This window comes from Denticeps clupeoides, chromosome 2 (assembly GCF_900700375.1).
Source record: "Denticeps clupeoides chromosome 2, fDenClu1.1, whole genome shotgun sequence".
NCBI lineage: Eukaryota > Metazoa > Chordata > Actinopteri > Clupeiformes > Denticipitidae > Denticeps > Denticeps clupeoides.
The window spans coordinates 1783834-1806597 of NC_041708.1; the positions used below are offsets into that span (position 1 = coordinate 1783834).

Below are 22764 nucleotides of genomic sequence, written 5' to 3' on the forward strand. Positions count from 1 at the left end.
CCACTGCATACATTTGGATTTGTCTAAGAAAAAAAAAATTGACGTGTGTGTGATTTTTATTCAGCGCTTAACAAATATGCACGTTCAGTTTAGAAAGCAGAAGAAAGTTATTTTTTGGGGAAAAAAACTTTCTTTTGAGAGCTCTTGATGAAAGAGTTCAGTGTGTTTGTGTGTGTGTGTGTTTGTGTTCATTCACAGCACTTTACATCCGTCAGCACTAACTAAACACGAATTGATGAATGGATGATGTGTGTGATTTTATTTAGTACTTAACAAATACACATATTCTTTAGAAAGCAGAAGAAAGTGAATTTTTGAAGAAAAAAAGCTCATATTGAGTGTGTGTGTGATTTTATTTAGTACTTGACAAATACACACACATTTCTTTCAGAAAGCAGAAGAAAGTGAATTTTCAGGTGCTCTTCATGGAAGAGTTGAGTGTGTGTGTGTGTGTGTGTGTGTGTGTATGATTTTATTTAGTACTGGACAAATGCACAGATTCCCTTCAGAAAGCAGAAGAAAGTGAATTTTTGGGCACTCTTGGTGAAAGAGTTGAGTGTGTGTGTGTCTGTAATTTTATTTAGTATTTGACAAATACACACAGTTCTTTCAGAAAGCAGAAGAAAGTGAATTTTTGGAGAAAAAAAAGCTCTTATTTAGTACTTGACAAATACACACAATCCTTTCAGAAAGCAGAAGAAAGTGAATTTTTGGCCGCTCCTAATGAAAGAGTTGAGTGTGTATGTGTGGTGTGTGAGTATGGTGTGTGAGTGTGTGTGTGTGTGTGTGTGATTTTATTTAGAACTTGACAAAAAAAAATTCACACACATTTCTTTCAGAAAGCAGAAGAAAGTGAATTTTTGGCTGCTCCTGATGAAAAAGTTGAGTATGGGTGTGTATGAGTGTGTATGTGTGGTGTGTGAGTGTGTGTGTGTGATTTTATTTAGAACTTGACAAATACACACACATTTCTTTAGAAAGCAGAAGAAAGTAAATTTTTGGCTTCTCCTGATGAAAGAGTTGAGTGTGTGTGTGTGAGTGTGTATGTGTGGTGTGTGAGTGTGTGTGTGTGTGTGAGAGTGATTTTATTTAGAACTTGACAAATACACACACATTTCTTTCAGAAAGCAGAAGAAAGTGAATTTTTGGCCGCTCCTGATGAAAGAGTTGAGTGTGGGTGTGTGTGTGTATGTGTGGTGTGTGAGTGTGTGTGTGTGAGTGATTTTATTTAGAACTTGACAAATACACACACATTTCTTTCAGAAAGCAGAAGAAAGTGAATTTTTGGCCGCTCCTGATGAAAGACTTGAGTGTGTGTGTGTATGTGTGGTGTTTGAGTGTGTGTTAGTGTGTATGTGATTTTATTTAGAACTTCAAAAATACACAGACATTTCTAAACACATTTCTTTCAGAAAGCAGAAGAAAGTGAATTTTTGGCCACTCCTGATGAAAGACTTGAGTGTGTGTGAGTGTATGTGGGGTGTGTGAGTGTGTGTGTGTGATTTTATTTAGAACTTGACAAATACACACACATTTCTAAACACATTTCTTTCAGAAAGCAGAAGAAAGTGAATTTTTGGCCGCTCCTGATGAAAGACTTGAGTGTGTGTGAGTGTATGTGTGGTGTGTGAGTGTGTGTGTGTGATTTTATTTAGAACTTGACAAATACACACACATTTCTAAACCCATTTCTTTCAGAAAGCAGAAGAAAGTGAATTTTTGGCCACTCCTGATGAAAGACTTGAGTGTGTGTGAGTGTATGTGGGGTGTGTGAGTGTGTGTGTGTGATTTTATTTAGAACTTGACAAATACACACACATTTCTAAACACATTTCTTTCAGAAAGCAGAAGAAAGTGAATTTTTGGCCGCTCCCGATGAAAGCGCCACAGTGCTGAATGGGGGAAACCCCGTGAAAGGTCACGCTTGTCCACCCCGCCCGGCCGCCGTTATCTGCGCTTCTCCCCCTTGCGGCCGCGTTAGACACCTGCCGGGCGCGACGCGGCAGCCTCCGCCACTTCTCCTCCGGGACCCGCGGCCGGCGCCCCACCTGCCGCATCTCCGGGACATGGGCGACCTTTCGGCCGGCGACGTCCGGGTGGCGCTGGGCAGCGTTGACGGCGACGACGCGGACGAGCGCGGCGCGGAGAGCGTTCGGCTGACCCGCGCCGGGGACGGGGACGCGGACGGGGACGGCACAAAGGCGAGCGGCGCCCGGTCCGAGGCGGGCTGCCTTCCCGTGTGCTGCGGGAGACGCGACGCCGGCCCGGACACCTGTGGCGAAGGTACCGGTTCCGCTTACTTCTGCTGTAAAAAGGCGCGTTTTATCGATTCCCAGCCAGTAGCCCCAGTGTCACTGACATTTGACCCCAATAACCCCCAAAAACAAAGCAAGAAAAGCCCGTTCCGTCCCACCGGCATATTTCACCGGGACCGACAACAGACCCCTGTGGCACCGGACCGCAACAAGTTGACGCTCAGTTTTTAAAAATAGAAATTTGCCTTTTTTTTTTCTTTTTTAAATACATATGTATTTAAATGCATTATTTAGATTTTTTCTCGTTGTAAATTCTAAAAAAAAAAATATATATATTTTTTTTCTCGTTATAAATAAAAAAAAAACATATATATTTAAATGCATTATTTTTTTTTTCTTTTTTTGACGAGTCAGAGGGCTTGATTCATTGGCTCTTTTCCGATCCTGGCGTGACCTGAACGGGCAAATTGTGCGAAAAAGGCCGGCTGGACCAGCAGGTAGTAAACCGTGTGTAGTCTCCATGTGAACACCCACCCCACCCATCTCCACACCGTCCTCCATCTTTCACGAGAAGCGTGTTTTTTGGACGGGACACGCGGTCTCTCAGCGCTCACGTCAAACCCCCGTCCTCCCACCCCTCCCTCCATTGAAAATGGCCCGGTGTCTCCATAACCATCCAAAAATTGCCAAGCTTGCGGCACCTGAAGGGGCGCGGTGGGTGCGGCCCGCTAAACAGCCTGTCCTGCCGTTTCAGCCGAAGGGAAGACGAAGAAGACGGCGTGTCCCGGACTCGGGTTACTGTACGGCCTGCTGGCCTCCGTGTTCTTCTCGCTGGTCGCCCTGCTGGTGAAGAGGATCCAGGGCGTTCACGCGGTGGAGATCAGCGCCATGCGGTGCTTCTTCCAAATGCTGTTTGTGGTGCCGCTCATGATTTATTACAAGTGAGTATTGGCTTTCGGGGGCGACTCTTGATACCTGAGAGCCTCCCTCCCCGTCCCTTCCCAAAACACGGCGGGGCCCGCAAGGTCGCTCTGTACCGAAGGCCAGTGGCAGAATAATAGAGTTGAATTTCATTCCCCCACCCCGGTTTACGCCGATTTGCTTTGGCACTTTGTTCTTCGGCTGTTTCCAGAAGAACGAACAAAGACGGTGAAAAATGTCGCATTTAATCCTCCTCGCAGTTTCGGTTTTCTTATGCCAAATTAAGCGGAAAAAAGTTTTGGGTTTTTTTTTTTTTCCCTGTCTATTAAATGCATGAAGATTTTTTAAAAATATGAATTTAATTGAACTTTGAAGTGTCCTTTTTTTTTTTTTTTCTTTTTTAATTGGAACCTGTTGCCATCTGTTGAAGACACGTCCTCGAGTGTGACAGTTTTGGTAGGAAATGGTTTGCTCGACGTTGTAGATGCGTTGTTAATACGTCTTCTTTCAGCACCGGCTTCCTGGGGCCCCCGGGCATGCGGGTCTACTTGTTCCTGAGGGGCTTCCTGGGGTCCAACGCCATGATCCTGCTGTTCTACGCCGTGCAGCAGATGCCCCTGGCCGACGCCACCGTCATCATGTTCAGCAACCCGGTCTTCACGGCGCTGCTGGCCTGGATCTTCCTGAAGGAGCGGTGCACCATCTGGGACCTGGTGTTCACCGCCTTCACCCTCACCGGCGTGATCCTGATCGCGCGGCCGCCATTCCTGTTCGGGGCCCGCGTGGCCGGCATCGAGGGCGAGTACACCAACCACATTAAAGGGACGGCGGCGGCTTTCGCGGGCGCCGTGGGCGCGGCCTGCACCATGGTGGTGCTGAGGAAGATGGGCAAGAACGTCCACTACTACCTGTCGGTGTGGTACTACGCCGTCATCGGCCTGGTCGAGTGCCTCGTGGCCCTGTTCTTCCTGGGCGAGTGGACGATGCCGCGCTGCGGCTGGGACCGGTGGACCCTCATGGCCATCGCGCTCCTCGGCATCGCCGGCCAGACCTTCCTCACCAAAGCGCTGCAGATCGAGAAGGCGGGCCCCGTGGCCCTGATGAGGACGATGGACGTGGTCCTGGCCTTCATCTTTCAGTTCCTCTTCCTCGGCCAGAGGCCGACCTGGTGGAGCCTGGGCGGGGCGCTGTGCGTCATCAGCAGCACCAGCGGCGTGGCGCTGAGGAAGTGGTTCAGCAGCACCAGGAAGAGCTGAGTCCGGAAACCACTTCACCCGCTTCCTGCTCCATCCATATATTTTTACACCAAATATTTTTATATATATAATCTTTATATATAAATCTTTATAGTGAACCATGCTTTCCGTTGTGCAACGTTTGAATGAGAACAGGCTGCAATAACTTCACATTTTTTCCTTTGACTGAACCCCCCCGGGGTTCCCAACATGGTCTGCTCCATCAGTGCCATGTGTCTTGAAACACATTTACCACGCTCACTATAGTGAATCTATAGTGAAACACGCACATTCACAAGACACACACACACACACACACACACATACATACTTAATCATAAGTACTGACATGAATTAAACCTTTTGCACTTTTGAGACTGTTTTTAATTAAACCTCATTGTGACGTTTTTTTTTTGACGGTCGGCCACCATCACGGATATCGTGAAATGTTTCTGATGTATTTATTTAATGAGTCTTTAAAAAAAAAATATATATATATTTATATATTAATACACACACACTCAAGATTTCTATAATCCAGCTGTAAAACGGGACCATGGTGCTGATTACGTGCCGCGGCCGGGCGATTACCCCGGTTAGGCATTACCTTCGCCCTTGTTTATTTTGCGCGCCATCGTTTTAGTGCGCACAAAGATCATTTTGATAAGCGAGCAACCTTTGAAGATTTCCTTTCCTATTTATTATCACGGTTATTTAAGTTTAATTTAATTGAACCTCTGTTCGTTACGATATTTTCAAAAAGTGTTAAACGGTGACATATATTTAAGATGAGATCATTTCCAATGAGTGGGTGGGTGACGATCTGTGGCAAATCCCCCCCCCTTTCTTTCCATGTTGGCTAAATAAACTGCTGTTACAGATCGATTTATTATTTATAGTCCATTTATTGGAGCTAACTATTTAACAAACATCATTATTTATTATAATAACATTTGTAATAGAATTAATAAAAATGATTTACATAATGGTGGTTTCTTGTCATTTCTTGTTTTTAACCCACAAAAATGCCCCTGGTTTTATATCTGGTCATTTTGTCCTTTGTAAGACCAGCCGTGAATAATCCAAATATAATATATATAAAAAAAGAAGACATTAATTTCTTTGTTAGGTCGCCGGCGGTGTTCAGCGCTGCCCGGCACAGCTGCTCCACTGTTTGTCATTATGGATCCATGACAAAAGGACATGGAAACGACAGCGTGTCACTGCGTTGACCCCGGTGGCCTCTGCGGACTCCACCCCTGTTCCACTGTCCAGCAGGTGGCGTCACCTTCTCAGGGAAAAACGCCGCAACCATGTGTTCCTTTGAGCTGGCGCTGTTCCGTGTACAAGCCATTGTCCCTGTTACTAGAATGGTGTCACAATGTTACAGTTGATAGGTGACAAAATGAGTCACAGTGACTTTAGAATGGACTATTGACCCAACAACCAATTCTAGCCCAATTGGGGCAGTGGTGGCCTAGCGGGTAAAGAAGTGGATTTGTTGCCGGTTCGAATCCTGATTCAGTGACACCTCAGCAGCTCAGGATTCGAACCCGGAACCTTCTGATTAGGGAACCGCTAGGTCCATGCCCATGAGAGTCAAGTCAGTGTTGGAAAACACTTTGGGCACAATTTGGAGATTTAGACTGCAGTTATTTTGAGGGGACAGTAAATTTTTTTTATCAGGCGCCCTTATCCAGAGCGACTTACAATCAGTATTTACAGGGACAGTCTCCCTGGAGCAATTTAGGGTTAAGTGTCTTGCTCAGGGACACAATGGTAGTAAGTGGGATTCAAACCCGGGTCTTCTGGTTCATAGGCGATGTGTTACCCACTAGGCTACTACCACCCTAAATGTACACTGCCATACAAGCTGGACATCGACTACTGCGTTTTATCATCAGTGTTGTCCCAATGAAAGCTGTAATATGTGGTAGTGGCCTAGCGGGTAACACACTCGCCTACGAACCAGAAGACCCAGGGTTAAACCCCACTTACTACCATCGTGTCCCTGAGCAAGACACTTAAACGTGAGTGTCTCCAGGGAGGGGGACTGTCCCTGTAACTACTGACTGTAAGTCGCTCTGGATAAGGGCCTCTGATAAATGCCATAAATGTAATAAAGTATTTACAAAAAAAATTCTACATTACATATGAAAAAAGGTGCAAGATGCATCGGCGTCTGAAATCAGGACGAACCTATGATGACGACACAGGCGTCTCGATCCGGGCATGACGTCATCGCCGAATCGTTTTCTGCACTTTTTTTTTTTTTGCACCGCTCACGGTTCATTTAAATGTTTTATGCATGGCCGTGGACTGATGTTATACAAAATGCTTCTTCTTCTTTCTTTCTTTTTATTTGATTGAAGTTGGACCGACGCGCGCTCGAACCCGAGTCACCGCGGGAAAACCAGAAGTGCGAGTGGAGCAGGCAGCGGGACAGGCGGACATTCCGATGTCCTCCACGCCGGAGGGACGCGGTCGCGGTAGGTCGCTGCGGTTTTTTTTTTTATGGAAGCCGCGTTTTCGTCGCGACACGTTTTTTTGTTTTTGGCGCGTCTCGGCACGTGCGTGGACGATTTCGGACGATTTCACGTCTTTACTTCGTCTTTTCTACCTTTTTACCGCATCGGGCAAGTGCACGGCGTGGTCTGGCTCTTCTTTTTCAAACTACAGACCTGCCGGAGGGAAAAAAAGCAGCACGTCGAGCCTCAAAACGTCAAAAGCAAAGCGGCCAATGGCGGAAAAAACGGGAACACTTTCATCTATAAAAGACACAATCTGCACCCCGCGACGATGGCATTAAAGGTGCAGAGTGGGGGACGTTGTCTCCCCGAGAATAGACAAATTGGCATTAAAGGTGCAGAGTGGGGGACGTTGTCTCCCCGAGAATAGACAAATTGGCATTAAAGGTGCAGAGTGGGGGACGTTGTCTCCCCGAGAATGAACGAGGGGGCATTAAAGGCGCAGAGTGGGGGACGTTGTCTCCCCGTGAATGGACGAGGTGGCATTAAAGGTGCAGAGTGGGGGACGTTGTCTCCCCGTGAATGGACGAGGTGGCATTAAAGGTGCAGAGTGGGGGACGTTGTCTCCCCGTGAATGGACGAGGTGGCATTAAAGGTGCAGAGTGGGGGACGTTGTCTCCCCGTGAATGGACGAGGTGGCATTAAAGGTGCAGAGTGGGGGACGTTGTCTCCCCGAGAATGGACGAGATGGCGTTAAAGGTGCAGAGTGGGAGACCATGTCTCCTGGACGAACAATGGCGTTAAAGGTGCAGAGTGGGAGACCATGTCTCCTGGACGAACAATGGCGTTAAAGGTGCAGAATGGGGGACGTTGTCTCCCGGAGAATGGACGAGATGGCGTTAAAGGTGCAGAGTGGGAGACCATGTCTCCTGGACGAACAATGCCGTTAAAGGTGCAGAGTGGGAGACCATGTCTCCTGGACGAGATGGCGTTAAAGGTGCAGAGTGGGAGACCATGTCTCCTGGACGAACAATGGCGTTAAAGGTGCAGAGTGGGAGACCATGTCTCCTGGACGAACAATGGCGTTAAAGGTGCAGAGTGGGAGACCATGTCTCCTGGACGAACAATGGCGTTAAAGGTGCAGAATGGGGGACGTTGTCTCCCGGAGAATGGACGAGATGGCGTTAAAGGTGCAGATTGGGAGACCTTGTCTCCTGGAGAGTGGACAATTAGTCCAGTAGGGGGCAGTATTCTGGTCAACAGGTCTTTTTCTTCCCCGACGCCTCCAGGATTTCACCCAATTTTCCGATCTCGACTACGACTGTAAACTCGTCCAGACGAGTTATTTTTCACGCTGCGCCTTTCACGGCTTTCGGTGTGATGTGTGTTCACCAGAACAACTGTACTTTTTACCAAAAATAACATTTGACTCTCTCCCACCGCGACAGGACATGATGTGGAGGCAGTGTTACAAGGCTTTTGAGTTTTATTGCACCAAGTTTTAAAACAATTTAAATCTGCAAACTGTTTGGTAGCGTGGTATAACACGGACTTGGTTGGTTTCGGGTGACTTTTTGTGAACGGATAGTCCGAAATGCGAGAAAGTCCGACTCTGTGAGGCCGTAGTTCCGCTCTCTTGGTCCGTCTTCCTGGAGGCGCCGTCACGGCAGTTGACCAGTTCCACGTGTCTCTCCCAGACTGACCGGCCAGGTCGTCTTCCATCGTGCCGTGTCCTGATTTTCTTCCTCCGTTACAAGTACGCGGCGTTCGTTTCACTGCAGCTTGTGACCTTTGACAGATTTTTGCGTGCTCCCAAACAATATAATCATAACTTCAATCATTTCATTATTATTTCATATCCTTTAACCGTGGATTGTGTTATCAGCATTATATGGCCAATTGGCGGATATGAGATTTCTGTTTGTTGTTCATGTCGAATATGATACCAAGCTGCAGTGACTGTTCTCGGATACGATTTTCTTCTGTTTAATTGTGTCTTCTTGTCATTTTATTGTCCGTGCTCTTGTGAACGGTGACGTCTGGCCGTCGGTTGATGAGAATCGGCCTTGTTGCGTTGGCGGGGGGAGTTTTGCGCAGTCAGCAGCTCTCGCGCGGATTGGGACGCGTCCAACTTCACACATGGCGGGTTTGCAGCTGTTTCTAATAAAGGGCCAATATGGAAAACATGTGTGATTACGTAACAGCGAACTAGAGACTCGCAGCAATAAAAACGGAATATTTGGTACGATTGTATGAAGGTTGAAACAGAGACCGCATTGCTCAGATTATAACACATTACGATTGTCTCTGTGCATGGACGGGATTCGTATTCACCTTGTGCATTCGTGTTGTGAAATCAAATTAGGGCGTGAGCGGCCGAGCGAGAAACGGAACGTGCCAGAAGACGGCACGCCCATGGGCTCGGCGTTCGGGTTTCTGGAACAGTAATAACGCGGCTGGTATGAGAGCGACACCGAGGGGTCGTCGGGTGAGATTTAGATCAGTTTTATTTCCGTTTTCGCGTTTATTGGCCAGGCACGCCAGTGAACACACTGCAGTGTAGAACTGGATCAGCACCTCCTCTGGAAGGCTGGACGTCCTCGGTTGTCTCAGGAAGTGCGTCCACTGCTGGGTCTTTTTGAGGATGGAGGAGATGTTGGTGTCCCACTTCAGCTCCTGGGAGATGGTGGTGGTACCCAGGAAGTTGGAGATCTCCACAGTAGGCCCTAGTCTGCTTCAGGAGAGGTGTTGAGGGACCTCTCCTGAAGCCCACTGCCATCTCTACGCTCTTGAGCGCGTTCGGCTCCAGGTTGTGCTGACCTCCAGCCGCTCAACTTCCTGTCAGTATGCAGACTCGAATGAGTCCAATTATGGTGTCATCTGCAAACTTCATTCCAGGAGGTGCAGTCATTGGTGTGGAGGGCCGGAGGGGAAGAGCAGTGGGGACAGGACGCGTCCTCGAGGGGCACCGGTGTTCCAGATACAGGAAATGACCAGTCCCCAAAGTTGGCTTCAATATTAAAACCAGCGAAGCCCTTATCCAGAGCAGCTCGGGGTTAAGCGTCTTGCTCAGGGACACGCTGGCAGTAAGGGGACTTCGAACCCGGGTCTTCTGGTTCCTACGCGAGAGTCGGTGATGACGCGTCGCTTTTATGCAGCGAAGAGTCGTACCCGTGCCGTAGGCCGCCGTAAAGCTGCATGAATTGCAGATAGTCGGTGTGTTAGTCGGCGGCGGCGCTCCTGTTCAGGTGCGGAGAGGGACAAAAATGGTGGCCCCTTACTTGAAATTACCCCTCCTTTACCTTCTGGGAGGGATTCCTGACGATGGCTTGGAAGGAAGCCTCTTTTTTTATTCACTTTTTTTTTTAACTCCTCTGGGCCGACCAGACCTGTTTGCTCAGGCTGATTTATGGGCGAAGGAATGGATGAACACGAACCTTTATCATCGGTCACGAATGAGGAAGTGACTTTTATCTGTACGGCATGTTTGGCGGAGATGCGGATGAATGTTTTTTTTTTTATCACTGTTTGCTGTTGCAGGTGAAGTTTATGATCATTTAGGATGAGAATGTATTGAGAATATATGTATTTTTAAATCGTACATTTTTGCAATATTCTGTAATGTGACCTTAACCCCTCTTGTCCTGTATCCAAATGTATTTATTAAAAAAAAAAAAAGGTTAAAATTGTGGACCGTTTGTTTTTTAATATATATAAGATCTGTGATTTATGGCCATACGTGTGGGGGCGTGAACGCTCGTCTGAGCCTCCCTGCAAGCGGCCTCACATTCTTGCTGCCCACGGGTCACGCTTTTCAGCAGAGCGACTCCTTTTCTTTTCTTTTAAACCTCGCGCGCTGTCCGGACACCTGCGAGTTTGTAAAATTAGGCGGTTGTAAAATTCTTTTTACTTGAAATATTGCAATCAGTAGCTTAGTTAATTTTTCTTCGTAATTGTGCAAAATTTGAGCAATTGAATTGATCCTTTCTGTCCCCCTCTTATTTTCAGTTGACGGACCGTAATAGTGACGCCGGATGTCTGAAGGGGGAGGAGTCTTCACACTACAAGGAAGGGAGTCCCGTTCTTGACCCGTATTGATATGTCAGGCTGCGCGTTGGACGGTCGTTTCTGGAAACCGAAGGCCAATTCCCCGGATACTTTAGCTGGAATATCTGGTCGGACGGTGTGCCACACATCGGACATCTTCTCCGTGATATGAAGGAACGAAGGACGAGGCAGGAGGACGTCAGGAGGCTGAGCAAGACCGTGGAGGGGAAGATGGCCTCCTCCGAAATCAGGGCCCAGGCCCAGTCGGGTGCCGGGGGACCGTCCGCTGTCGCCTGTAGTGGTGGGAGCTTAACCGACCCCGCCGACCGCTGGCTGTGCCGAGTCCAGCTGTGCAGGACGTGCAACTTGGCCGGGGTGCTGAGGAACGGCCGGAGAAGGGCGGATAAGAAGAAGAAGCTGTCCAGGTGGCGGGCGGACGGGCTGTCCCCGTCTGCAGGTCCTGCCACCCTCGGCGGCTCCACTGGGTCCCTGTGCCGGCTGGACGCCGACGTTGATGTCAGGATGGAGGAGGGCTTATGCTGTGCCGGTCTGAGGAGGGGCAGCCTCCCGGAGGACCAGACGGATTTCTCTGGAAGGTGCGTACGAAGCTGGTACTCCAGCGTGGAGCTCCTCGACAGGAACCTCAAGAGACCCGGCCTCTTTAACGACTGGGACCGCGCCCTGTCCGACAGCGAGTTCGTTCGCAACAAGAGGGAACGTTCCACCGCCCTGGTGCGGCGGTACTTGAAGAACAACCAGAAGGTGAGGAAGACCGTTTGCACGGGCACCCAGGCCATCGTAAGGACCCTGCTGTCCGGGACCATCTCAGATCGAGCTTGGGCGGCTGTCTGCCGACGGATGTGGTGCGGATGTGACGGCTTTATGGTGCTCCCCCTCGTACGTCTGCAGGTCTCCAAGGCTCTCCTCAGCTATGTCCGGGCTGGATTTCTGGAGGTAAGGTCAATTTGCTTTTCGCACTGTAGGGGTCTCACTGTCCGACAAAGTCAATGCAAAGTTTCTCATGCCCCTCATTTAAGTACTGCGATATAGAATGCAAGGGTTAACCGCTAGGCCACCGCTGGCCCAGATCCTGGACTGGACTGAAATGTGTGGACAAGACCTGTTAAAGTGAAGTGATTTTCACTTGTGCAGCACACAGGGAAATGTGTCCTCTGCATTTAACCCATCACCCTTGGTGAGCAGTGAGCAGCCCGGGGAGCAGTGTGTGGGGACGGTGCTTTGCTCAGTGGCACCTCGGCGGATCGGGATTTGAACCGGCAACCTTCTGATTACGGGGCCGCTTCCTTAACCGCTAGGCCACCGCTGGCCCTTTGCAGATTCAGTGTTCTTCGTTCGTCTGTTTTTTTCCCTGTAGTTTTAATCTTCTGGCTGGTCAGTGTAAATGGACATTTGTGGTCCTGAGCAAACGCACTTGAATTGTGCTTCTGTTTTTTTTTTTGTTTGAGAACTTTGCATGATCTCACACGTCTGGTGGGAACACGTCTGTGGTCTGCCAGTTAAGATCTGTTTCTCATGAGACCGAAAGGCATGAAGCCTGAGGGTTTTTTTTTTTTTAGTGTTAACACATGTAACGACACAAAAAAGCCACTTTGATAAAGTTCCCACAGCCTTATGAGGACGGCGGTGCTAATCCATGGCACTGCGTTTACTCGAGCGGGGCTGGAGAAGAGACCGGCGTCATGTCGATGGCTCTCAGCCCGCCGCTGCTGCCTGTCGTCATTTTACGGCCCAGTAGAGCTCCCTGGGGTTTGGAATGGGGGAAAAAGTTGGACCCTGAGGTTCTCGCTTATTCCATGTCCATCCTGAAGGTCCCGTCCGGTTTAGATGTCCATGTAAAGGATTTTAAGTAGGCCTCAGGCCAAGTCCACAACGAGAGGTTTCTGAAAAACTCGCGTCCATCTGCGTTATCTGAAATATCGTCATTCATTTTTCTTTCAGGGGACCGCCGTGTGGACACCCGAGTTTGTGTAGCCCTCGCTTTGTATGAATGCATGAACGTTTTTTTTATGGATCCAGCACGTTTTTGTGGTCGAAAGACAATTCATGTCTCGCTGACCAAGTGCTATTTAAGTTTTGGCCTCTTTTTGGCTTCACATCGAGAGAGATTTCGCCAGTTATTGTTTGACGAAGCTCAGCAGGGTCGTAAAAAAAAAACGTTCTTCTTACATTTGCAGCATTTACCCAGAGCTCCTTACAGTCAGCAGTGACAGGGACAGTCCACCACTGGAGACACTCGGGGTTAAGTGTCCTGCTCAGGGAAACAGGACGCGTCTAGTGCGTCAGGCCGTCTGAAATCGCACCTCAAGTTCACCTGGTGACTGATTCAGAGCTGATGAGACAGGACGGCGCTAAGGACGTGAACCGATGTCCCCGCGGGTCCACGGTGGGTCCAAAGAAGGGCCTTCGTCCGACTGATCTAACGTACATGTACGGATATACGAAACAGAAAAAGCATCACTTGTTTCTTCCTGTACGTTTAAAAAGAATAAAAATGTCCCCACGGCTGCCGTTTGCCCGTGAACCAGGAGGGCGTGGCCCTCTCGCACATCTCGCCACTTTTCCCGAGAGCGCGCCGGGCGACTACGTGGTGGGAGGTTTTTGGGGTGCGCCCGGTAGCCGGTCTCCCCGGGTTACTGGCGGGAGGGCTTCCTCGTGTCCCTGGAATGTGTCCCGGTCGGGCAGCGCCGCCTGTTTGTACAGCGCCGCCCGGCCAGATGGTCTACGGGACGAGAGAAGAAGGAGAAAAAAAACCTGCCTGGAACACGAGAGCTTTTATCTCCCGGGTCCATCGTGGAAACCAGAGACCTTCAGGATCTTCAGTGGCCCAGTAAACATTTTTATTTTTTTTTTATTTTGCTGATGTGAAGTTCTAATCGGCCTGAGTCACCGTCAGAGCACGTTGCATCACCGCCGGTGAAGCCCAGCGCCAGTAAATCGTTTCTCGCGCTGCGCTGGTCACTTGCAACGCCAGAAAGTCGAACAGAAATGACCGCGAGACGTCTTTTGAAACCCTGGAAATGACGGCTGACTGCTCCCTGGGAAAATGGCCACGCTCCAAAGTCTGGGGTCCCCGGGCTTGGACGTCCCCTGGACGGTGGCCAGCGGGGGCGGGTCATGGCAAACAGAACACAAGCTGGGGGTCACCCTCCCGTGACCCCGGCTGCTGTTCGCGGTGACGTGGCTCTCCGTCGGCTTTTCACAGAGAACAATCCGTCCCGTTTCCGGGAATATTTCAGTCCGGGGCGGCGGGGGGGGGGACCTGCCGTCTTGTACGGCTGCTTCATTGCCAAAGCAGGGCTAGTGTCACCGCGCGCTCAGGTCTAATTAGGACATCGCTTCAGAAGACTGCTTGAAGGTGTCCCGTGGGACGAGCGGGCGGAGCCTCCGTGGACCAGACTTGTTTTTCCAGTCCATCCCACAGGTGCTCAGTCGGATGGACATCTTGGGAATTTGGTGGTCAAGTCAGCACGTTGAGCCCTCTAACCCTCCCTGAACACTTTGCCGTGACTGTGTATGCTGTTCCCATAAGAGAGCCCTTACTTCACGCGAATTGTTAATTAGAATGATTCGTTAAACCCAAAATTATTGGCGGAACTCCTGGCTCTTCTTTGTAAGCTTTCTATGTGATTTATGAACACAACAATAAATTCAAATTCACATTCAAATTCAAGTTCAGTGTCACAAACACAGTCATACACGGTACGATATGCAGTGAAATGCTTAAGCGACTGTACAGACCAACAGTATTGCAAATATTGCAAGTATACAATGAACCAATATGCAAATATCGCAAACATAACCAAATATTACACTTTTATGTTTTTAACATAAAATATGTGTAACAGGTAGGGTGAGGGTGTGCAAATGAGTAAAGTGAAAAAACATTTGTGCAAGTATTCTGGGGGGATTGAGTCCAGATGTGATTTGAAAGTGAAAGTGCTGGAGTGTATTAGTGTTCTAATATGAAGTGGATTTATTTGTATAGGGTTGTGAAGCCCTCGTCACAATATGTGATCTTACCAAGGCGAAAACCAGCATCTACTGGTCAGCCTGTTAAGTGTAAAAACGTAGAGAAACATTCTGCATCTGGCAACCCGTTCGGCGTAATGCGGGTATTGTGCGATGCAGCCTGACCGAGACCCACCTGATGGACCCCCAACGCGGGCAAATCGCCACCGGGTGGCAGCCTTGTCTGATGTGCGTGAGTGGGTCTCATTTAGGGTCTTCCGCTGCTATCGGTTTCTTATAAGCCCTTCTTGTCATCTATTAAAAGTGACAATAGATGTGACAATAATTAACATTGTCACCTCGTCAGGGTCGAATGGGGGTTTTTGTCCTTCTGCTTGAATGGGTGGATTTTTTTTTGGGACCGTGAGATCGTGCATAATTCAGGTTTAGAAGGACATATAATTTATTTGCCTCGTTTTTGGTTTATTTATTAATGAAATGCCTGCCTTTGTTGTACATTTTAATGCAGACCGCGGTCCGAGCAGCACTTGAGCAACCTGCTTCAGGCGGTTGTCATGGGAACCGCACCTGGCTTCAGCGTTTTAATAATTGGTTTTCCGGGGATGAATATGCACGCCGTTCAATATAGTTTTTTTTTAACGCCTCGAACAAAACGGGCGTCGGTGGTGTTGAAACGGCGTATTAAATTTCTGCGGAAGTGGGAATAAGGAACCTCCTGCGTGGTCAACGCCGTTCACAGTAGACGCGGGGCGCCTCCTTCTCCCCTCCCTCTCGCCGCCAGGCCGGCCCTCCCCTGCCCGGAGCCGGAGAGGGCCCTCGCCACTTTTCGTCCGGCTGAGTGAGTACCGTTTTTATCCGTCGCTTATCCGCCGTCGCGGCCGTGCACAGCGAGTTCTGGTGCAGTTACAGTATAGGCGTGTAATGTAGCAGGCGAATATGCGAGAAAATTCGTTTAAAATGTCATTTTGCATCATCATGGTGCTTTTTTTTACATTAAGCGACATTAGCACATTTATTAACGACTAATCAGTTTACGAGAGTTTTAATAGTTTTCCCTCCGGTGCCTGACTGGAGATACTGGCTCATTTGTTTTTTTTCCGCACCGGTTCTAGTTCATTCATTCCGAAGGGCGACCCAAAACCAGCCGGCACTTCCAGAAAACGGAATTAACAACGATAACGGTGATTTATGAACGAGTAGATGGGTTGATGGGAAGCCCTGTAGCGTACCGTACTGTACGGAGCTGTAATTCGTCTGGGAAGTCTTAAGAGATGTGACCTCATGAGAAGACGGACGAGAGAGTGCCGGCTTGTGGGAACCCCCCCCACCCACCATTTTTTTTTATTCGGCCCCTAATGGGTTCCAGGTTCACTTTGGGGTCTCGGAGGCATTTTGCCGTTTTTTTCCCATGGACCCTTGCAGCGTGTGAGTTGTTCTGTGTTTGCCTCTTTCCTCTCTCTTCGTTCAGCTCTTACACACACAATCTTTAAAAAAAAATCCCGTAAGCGGACCAGCGTCCGGTGCCAGGATTGGTCGGGCAGGTCCGTGTGAAATTCGGCAGGGGATCGTGAACCGGCTCTGACGGTTTTTTTACGGAGGCTCCTGGACTGGACTGCAAGATGCAGATGGTCTCCGTGTGAACTGCATGCCGCCGTCTCCTGGGTCCTTCTGGACGCTGCGGTTTTGGTGTAGGACCGGCGGGTAAGACACTTAACCCCGAGTGTGTTCAGGGGGACTGTCCCTGTCACTACTGACCGTAAGGATCAGTAGCTTTGGATCAGGGCGTCTGGTAAATGCCGTGAAAGTGAAGTGACTGTCATCGTGAAGCGCAGCACGCGGTGACACGACGAAACGTGTCCTCTGCGTTTAACCCGCAGTGTGCAGTGGACATTCGAACCGGCAACCTTTGGATTACGGGTCCGCTTCCTTTCCTGTCTGGGTCACACCATCAGCAGTCATTGTTATTCTGTGCGAGTTGGACGGATTTAAGGTCCCCCTGTGGACCATTTGAATTGTGGGAATTTTGACATTAAATGGTGTTGATTTGTATCCGTGTTATATTGGAGAAAGTAAGGATGTGGTGAGACGTTTCTGGTTATTGTGGTTGTATAATGCTTTGTGTATATTCCAGTTAAATTATCCGTGCATTCGAGGGCATTCGTACAAAGAGGGAGGTGTTCGATTTCACACCCATCGAAATAATCCCTCATCCATCAAGAGCTTTTTTTTTTTTTTTTTTTTTTTTTTTTTTTTTTTTTTTTTTTTTTTTTTTTTTTAATGGATCCTTCAACATTTGGGGAATAAAATTCTATAATTTCTGAATAGCTGAGTTAGGCTGCGAAAAGGTCACCTGCACCAACTGAATCAGATTTTTAATTTTTTTTAGAAAATCCCAATAGAAATACAAAGATTAAAGGAGGTTGTAACATCACATTTCATCCCATTCTTATACAACCAAGTTTGTTTACATTTGATACTTTGAAGATCATAATTATGAAATAGCAATCCATCCCAGAACTGATTGTGGCGTCAGCTCTGTGATCAATGATCACATCACATTACATACGGGCGTTGATGGATGAAGTGAGAAACTTTTATTCTGGAGATAATTTTTTATATATTTTTGACATTGCGCAGATACTTGAAGAAAGTGTGTTGTGAATTGCTTTTAACGATGAATATGGATCGATGTGTGTAATGCTGATATTTGGTTAAGAATAAGACGGCCAAAGATTTGACCCTATGGTCTCTTGTAAAACACATAGGAATTGTTGTTATTGTAGTGCTACATTTTAATTTTAAAGTCATATTTTAATTGGATATATATATATATATAACCTGCATGCTCAGTTTTCGGTTCTACTGTCCAGCCCGTATAAAAGTATGGCATGGGTGAGCTGACCCCTGTGCCTTCTGTAACAGTAGATGACTGCGCTTGTGCACCTTTAATAAACTGCGGGTGCTGGTGACAGCTGCGCTGTTACAGTTACTGCCTCCAAAATAGACCCCGGCCGGCCCACGTTGCAGGTCCAGGGCGAATTCCCTTCAACGTCAGGTCAGTCAGTCTGCAGTACAACACATGATACTACAAAACCATGAACCATTCTAATGCTAATTAAAGAATTTTACAATTTAAAATATTCAAATAAGTGATAATTAGTTCTGCTCCAATCAGGGTTTTGTGAGATGACCAATGGAAACAAGGCCCATCAATCATAATCAAATACGAATATGATCGATAAAACGTCCTTAACAGCAGAACAGGTAATGCTGAAAGAAACAACAAAAAATTTATATGCTGATTCTGGACGATGTGAGTAAAATATCGAACTACATAACCTTTCAATTTGGTTCTATAATGTAAAAATGTTTGACCCACAAATTGACCCAAACCTTTGACTGGTACTCTATTCTCAACAAGCAATTCGGGGTTAATTCCCCCAAATTACCAAACACAAAACTACCCAATCTGGCAACACTGAGTACAAACTCATCTTTTGATTTGAAAAGATCATTTTAATGAAGAAGATTATCGAACTATTGAATCTATTGAAAATATGCTGCGTGGCCGTATTCCTGTTCAGTGAGGAGTTCCTGCTTATAGGGATTTTGTAATACAGTCGTAGCGAGCCTCATCTGTTGTGTGTCGACATGGTGCATGTATCATATGATCGAACATTTCACTATGAATATTCACCTTAGCACTCGTATGAAACAATGCAGCTGTTATTGTCGTGCACCGTCTGGGTTTTACATTCGTATCACAAGATAAAGTGGGATATGCAGGAATGCTGCATTCATTTTTTTTTAGGGTTGGACGCAAGAGAGTGTAAGGCTGCAGAAACGTCTCATTCAATGGATCTATCATTTTAAAAGATATATTTAGATGTTTTTAGGTCATCCATTTACATGTTGGTTTTCACATATTATTGTTATATGCATAGTACATGCCAAAAGTTTGGACACCTTCTCATTCAGTGTTTTCTTTATTTTCATGACCATTTACGTTGGTAGATTCTCACTGAAGGCATCAAAACTACGAATGAACACATGTGGAGTTCTGTACTTAACAAAAAAAGGTGAAATTAGTGAAAACATGTTTTATATTCTAGTTTCTTTGCTCTGGTTACTGCTTTGCACACTCTTGGCATTCTCTCGATGAGCTTCAAGAGGTCGTCACCTGAAATGCTTCTCCAACAGTCTTGAAGGAGTTCCCAGAGGTGTTTAGCACTTGTTGGTCCAGCTCACCCCAAACCATCTAGATTGGGTTCAGGTCCGGTGACTGTGGAGGCCACAGTCCATGAGAAGGTGTGTCCAAACTTTTGGCCTGTACTGTGTATTTGGTCATCATGGAGATCTTTATAAGCAGTTTGACCTGAGGTCATGAGGTGTGGTTTCATGACTAAGCCAGAATTAGTCATAATTGTCTACTGGTGAAATAGCCATAAGACACTTTTTTTTTTTTTTTTTTTTTTTTTCTCCCAGGGAAAGTAAAAAAAAAAAAATGCTTGAATCACTGTGTCCTACCCAGACATACACTGTGGGTGGAGCGTGGCCTTTTGAATGAGGGGGGGTGAACGTGCGGCCTGGTTGGTTTTGGTCCCTCGGGTCCACTTTAAAATCTTGACAACAGTAAGAATGCCTTTCAGCGTTCTTCAGACAGGAAACCCATCCCTGAAGGCAATTATGTGGGAATGGCCATCTCGACGTGGAGCTGCTTTCTTTCAGTAAGATTTAGGGCTTGTTTTTGTCCATTAGGATCATTAATTGATGAATTTTTGTGCTTTGTGGCTTGCTAAGTGTGGCATTGATGTGGTTGCCGTGGTGACGTGCAGCTCAGTTCCCGGGCCCAGAGGGAACATGGCTCATTACAATCATTTTAATCATTTTTTTTCCACCTGTAGAAAACCAGTCCCAGTCCCATACAATGAATTTATAATGCATAAATAAATGGGACTTGGTTCTACGGGTTATATATTATTAAACGTAGTTCAATGTACATTCATCATATGTTGGCGGAAGTGTTTGCTCCTCCCCCGTTTCTCTCTAAACACGTACAGGATGAAATGGACGAAATGTGAAGTAGATATGGAAGAGGTCGCTTCTTGAGGAAGGGCACAGGCTCGGGGTATAATGACTTTCTTGGAAGCGGCTGCAGAAATCCGCTAATTGAGGAGTAACGTGGCTCCATGCAGGATCTTCCGGGACACGTTTAATCCCCCCGTTGCTGAACTTTTCTTTTTATTGTGTGATCACACCGAAGAAGCATTCACCAAAAATCACCATAACCCCATAACCAAAAAACTGCTAAACTCATAAACAACGATACACTTCCAGCTTTATGCACCTGATAACATACTGACCATTTTGCACATTTCTGCTCATTTTGCATCAACATATCCAGTCATATCCAACATATCCACTTAAAAGCATCCTACGTGATGTTGTCAGTTCATTGTACAGAAAAGTTTGACTTTTTTTCTTATAGAGATGTACAGTATTTAAGTTTTAGTTAGTTTTGTGTGTGTGTATGTATGTATGTATGTATGTATGTATGTATGTGTGTGTGTATATATATATATATATATATATATATATGAAACATTATTTCAATACACGGTATACAGTGTATACTGATGTACTGACAATAAACCCATATTGAATCTTATATATTGAAATAGAAATATTGTCTCCCTTCGCTCAGCTCTTTCTCGTTAAGAACTTTTGAAGTGCATTAATTATTACTGGGGCTAATAAAATAATATGTGGGAAATTAGCATTGTTATTGATTATTGTTGTCCTGAAAGGGACAATACAATAATTCATTTAATTATAGAGCACAGCTTTTTTTAAAAGCTAAGGTGGACGTGATTTTGATGTACAGAGGGACAGCGTTCCAAATTGTCTGAGCTATAGCTGCAAAAGCTCTGTCGCCCCTTGGAAGCGGATTCGAGGGACGACCAGGAACGGCTTACCAGATGATTTTAGGGTTTTTGTTGAAATTTTGTTTTGGAGTAAGTCTGCAATGTAGGAAGGAGCCTGGCCATTTAGAGCTTTAAAGACAAAAAGGGCGGTTTTCTGGAAAATGAAACCAAAAAACTAATCTTTGCACTTTTACTTGTCCTAATATTTAAGATGTTCCAACATGATCAAATTTCAATGTATTTAAAAAAAATTTTTTTGCAGACATTTGAAACACTGTTACCTCTCGCAATGTGAAATGATGAAGGAGAGAATCTTTCGTTTTGGAGAAAAGACGCAGTTGGAAAAAAACCTGCTCTGGCAACTGAATTAATTTGCTTGTCGAAAATGATACCAAGATTCCTAACGAAAGGTTTTATTAAAGCAGAGAGAGGATAATTTGCAGGACGTTTCTTCTGTTTATAATGGACACTAGAGGAATCATGTGGTTTTAGTGGCATATATGAGATACCATAATATGTATATCAGTTTTGGCTCAGAAACTGACCCTTGTGGGACCCCAAACCTGCAGGTGCCGCAGATGAATGGACATTGTCTATATTCAATGAGAACTTAGAAGTGAAGTGAAGTGATTGTCACATGTGATGCACAGCACATGGTGCACACAGTGAAATTTGTCCTCTGCATTTAACCATCACCCTTGGTGAGCAGTGGGCAGCCATGACAGGAGCCTCAGTGGCACCTTGGTGGATCGGGATTCGAACCGGCAACCTCCTGATTATGGGGCTGCTTCCTTAACCGCTAGGCCACCACTGCCTGCTGTCTGAGATGGGAGATGTTCTAAGCAGCTGAGCAGGGTGTCGTGGTCTATGGTATAGAATGCTGCACTGATGCTCCACTGAGTCGACTGTAAGAAGCAGGTCGTTTGTTATGCGCAGCAGTGCAGACTAAAACCTGACCGAAACTTTTACAAATGCTCTAAAATCTTTCAGAAAAAGGGAAACTTATTAAAATCTTTGTGATCAAGGCTGGGTTTCTAAAGAAGGGTCTGAAAAACCGCCTGTTTAAAATCCAAAGGAACCTTGCGTTCAGAGAGGTATTAATAATTGCTGTAATGCCTTGGCCAGGGCATCCAAAAGTCTGTTTAAAAAGTTTTGCTGGGAGTTTATGTGGCTAAAGCTGAATTTGACCATTTGTATAGGACATCTGCATTATTTGATTTAATCTAAGACTCATTTTTTTTTACACAGTGTTGTAGTAACAAAACATCTGGTATTTTTGCTTTTGATGACCTGCAGCCCCTAATTATGCTGTTAAGGCCTTGGTGGGTTTTTGCTATGAATATTGTAAATTATAAATGATGTAGGACTCTTCTGGACTCATCAATTGCACCGTGGATCGATGAAGTCTATGAAAATTGGAACATGCGTAACTATTTCCTGCCATCCTAGATGTACTACGGTTCTATAAACCAGCTGCTTGTGCTTCTGTCCTTGCAGGTTCACCATGTTCTCAGTACTGAAGGCATCCGGCCTCGTCCTTCCAGAAGGTTCCTCTCCTTGACCGAATGCCAATGGACACAATGGTGCGGCGTGGAACGGTTGTGTTCGCTCGGCCGGCCAGCGCCAGTTAGCTTCCGCGCCTGCTTTCGAGGAACCGGCCTTTCCGATCGCGTGTCGGGAGCCCTGCTGGAGGCCGCGGCGGCCGTCGGAGCCCGTAGCTCGCTGCCGGGTTTCGTGGTGGGATCTACAGGGAGGACTGTGCTGAAAGGTAGGACTGTCCGTCTTTTCACTTTTTGCTGGTATTGACGTCATTTTAATAACAATAAAAAAATTAACATGTATGCAACATTCATGGAACATTGGGTCAATGGGAAGATCAATGGGAAAAATATGCATTTTATTGATTTTTCGTTTAAACGTTGCT

The 22764-nt window shown here is 46.6% G+C and overlaps 2 protein-coding genes across 3 annotated transcripts in view; both read left to right on the top strand.

Moving 5' to 3' along the window:
• Nucleotides 1-1984: 1984 nt before the first annotated feature.
• On the top strand, nt 1985-5265 carry slc35g1 (solute carrier family 35 member G1). Its single transcript, XM_028966438.1, has 3 exons — nt 1985-2283; nt 3010-3196; nt 3688-5265. Exons 1-3 carry the CDS (start codon nt 2067-2069, stop codon nt 4430-4432), a joined length of 1149 nt encoding a protein of 382 aa, XP_028822271.1. The 5' UTR covers nt 1985-2066; the 3' UTR covers nt 4433-5265.
• Nucleotides 5266-6712: 1447 nt separating this feature from the next.
• plce1 (phospholipase C, epsilon 1) overlaps nt 6713-22764 on the top strand; it is a 40993-nt gene continuing 24941 nt past the window's right edge. For both annotated transcript variants that reach the window (XM_028965836.1, XM_028965837.1), the window contains exons 1-3: nt 6713-6900; nt 10888-11880; nt 22338-22608. In XM_028965836.1, the coding sequence (XP_028821669.1) occupies nt 11095-11880; nt 22338-22608 (1057 nt within the window). In that variant the 5' untranslated portion in view covers nt 6713-6900; nt 10888-11094. The remainder of the gene's footprint in view (nt 6901-10887; nt 11881-22337; nt 22609-22764) is intronic.

Excerpts from the sequence above, each read along its gene's own strand:
- slc35g1 (XM_028966438.1), top strand. The coding sequence starts at position 2,067 with ATGGGCGACCTTTCGGCCGGCGACGTCCGGGTGGCGCTGGGCAGCGTT. Across the intron at positions 2,284-3,009 it reads CCCGGACACCTGTGGCGAAG|CCGAAGGGAAGACGAAGAAG; the intron begins GTACCGGTTCCG and ends CTGCCGTTTCAG. Across the intron at positions 3,197-3,687 it reads CCGCTCATGATTTATTACAA|CACCGGCTTCCTGGGGCCCC; the intron begins GTGAGTATTGGC and ends GTCTTCTTTCAG.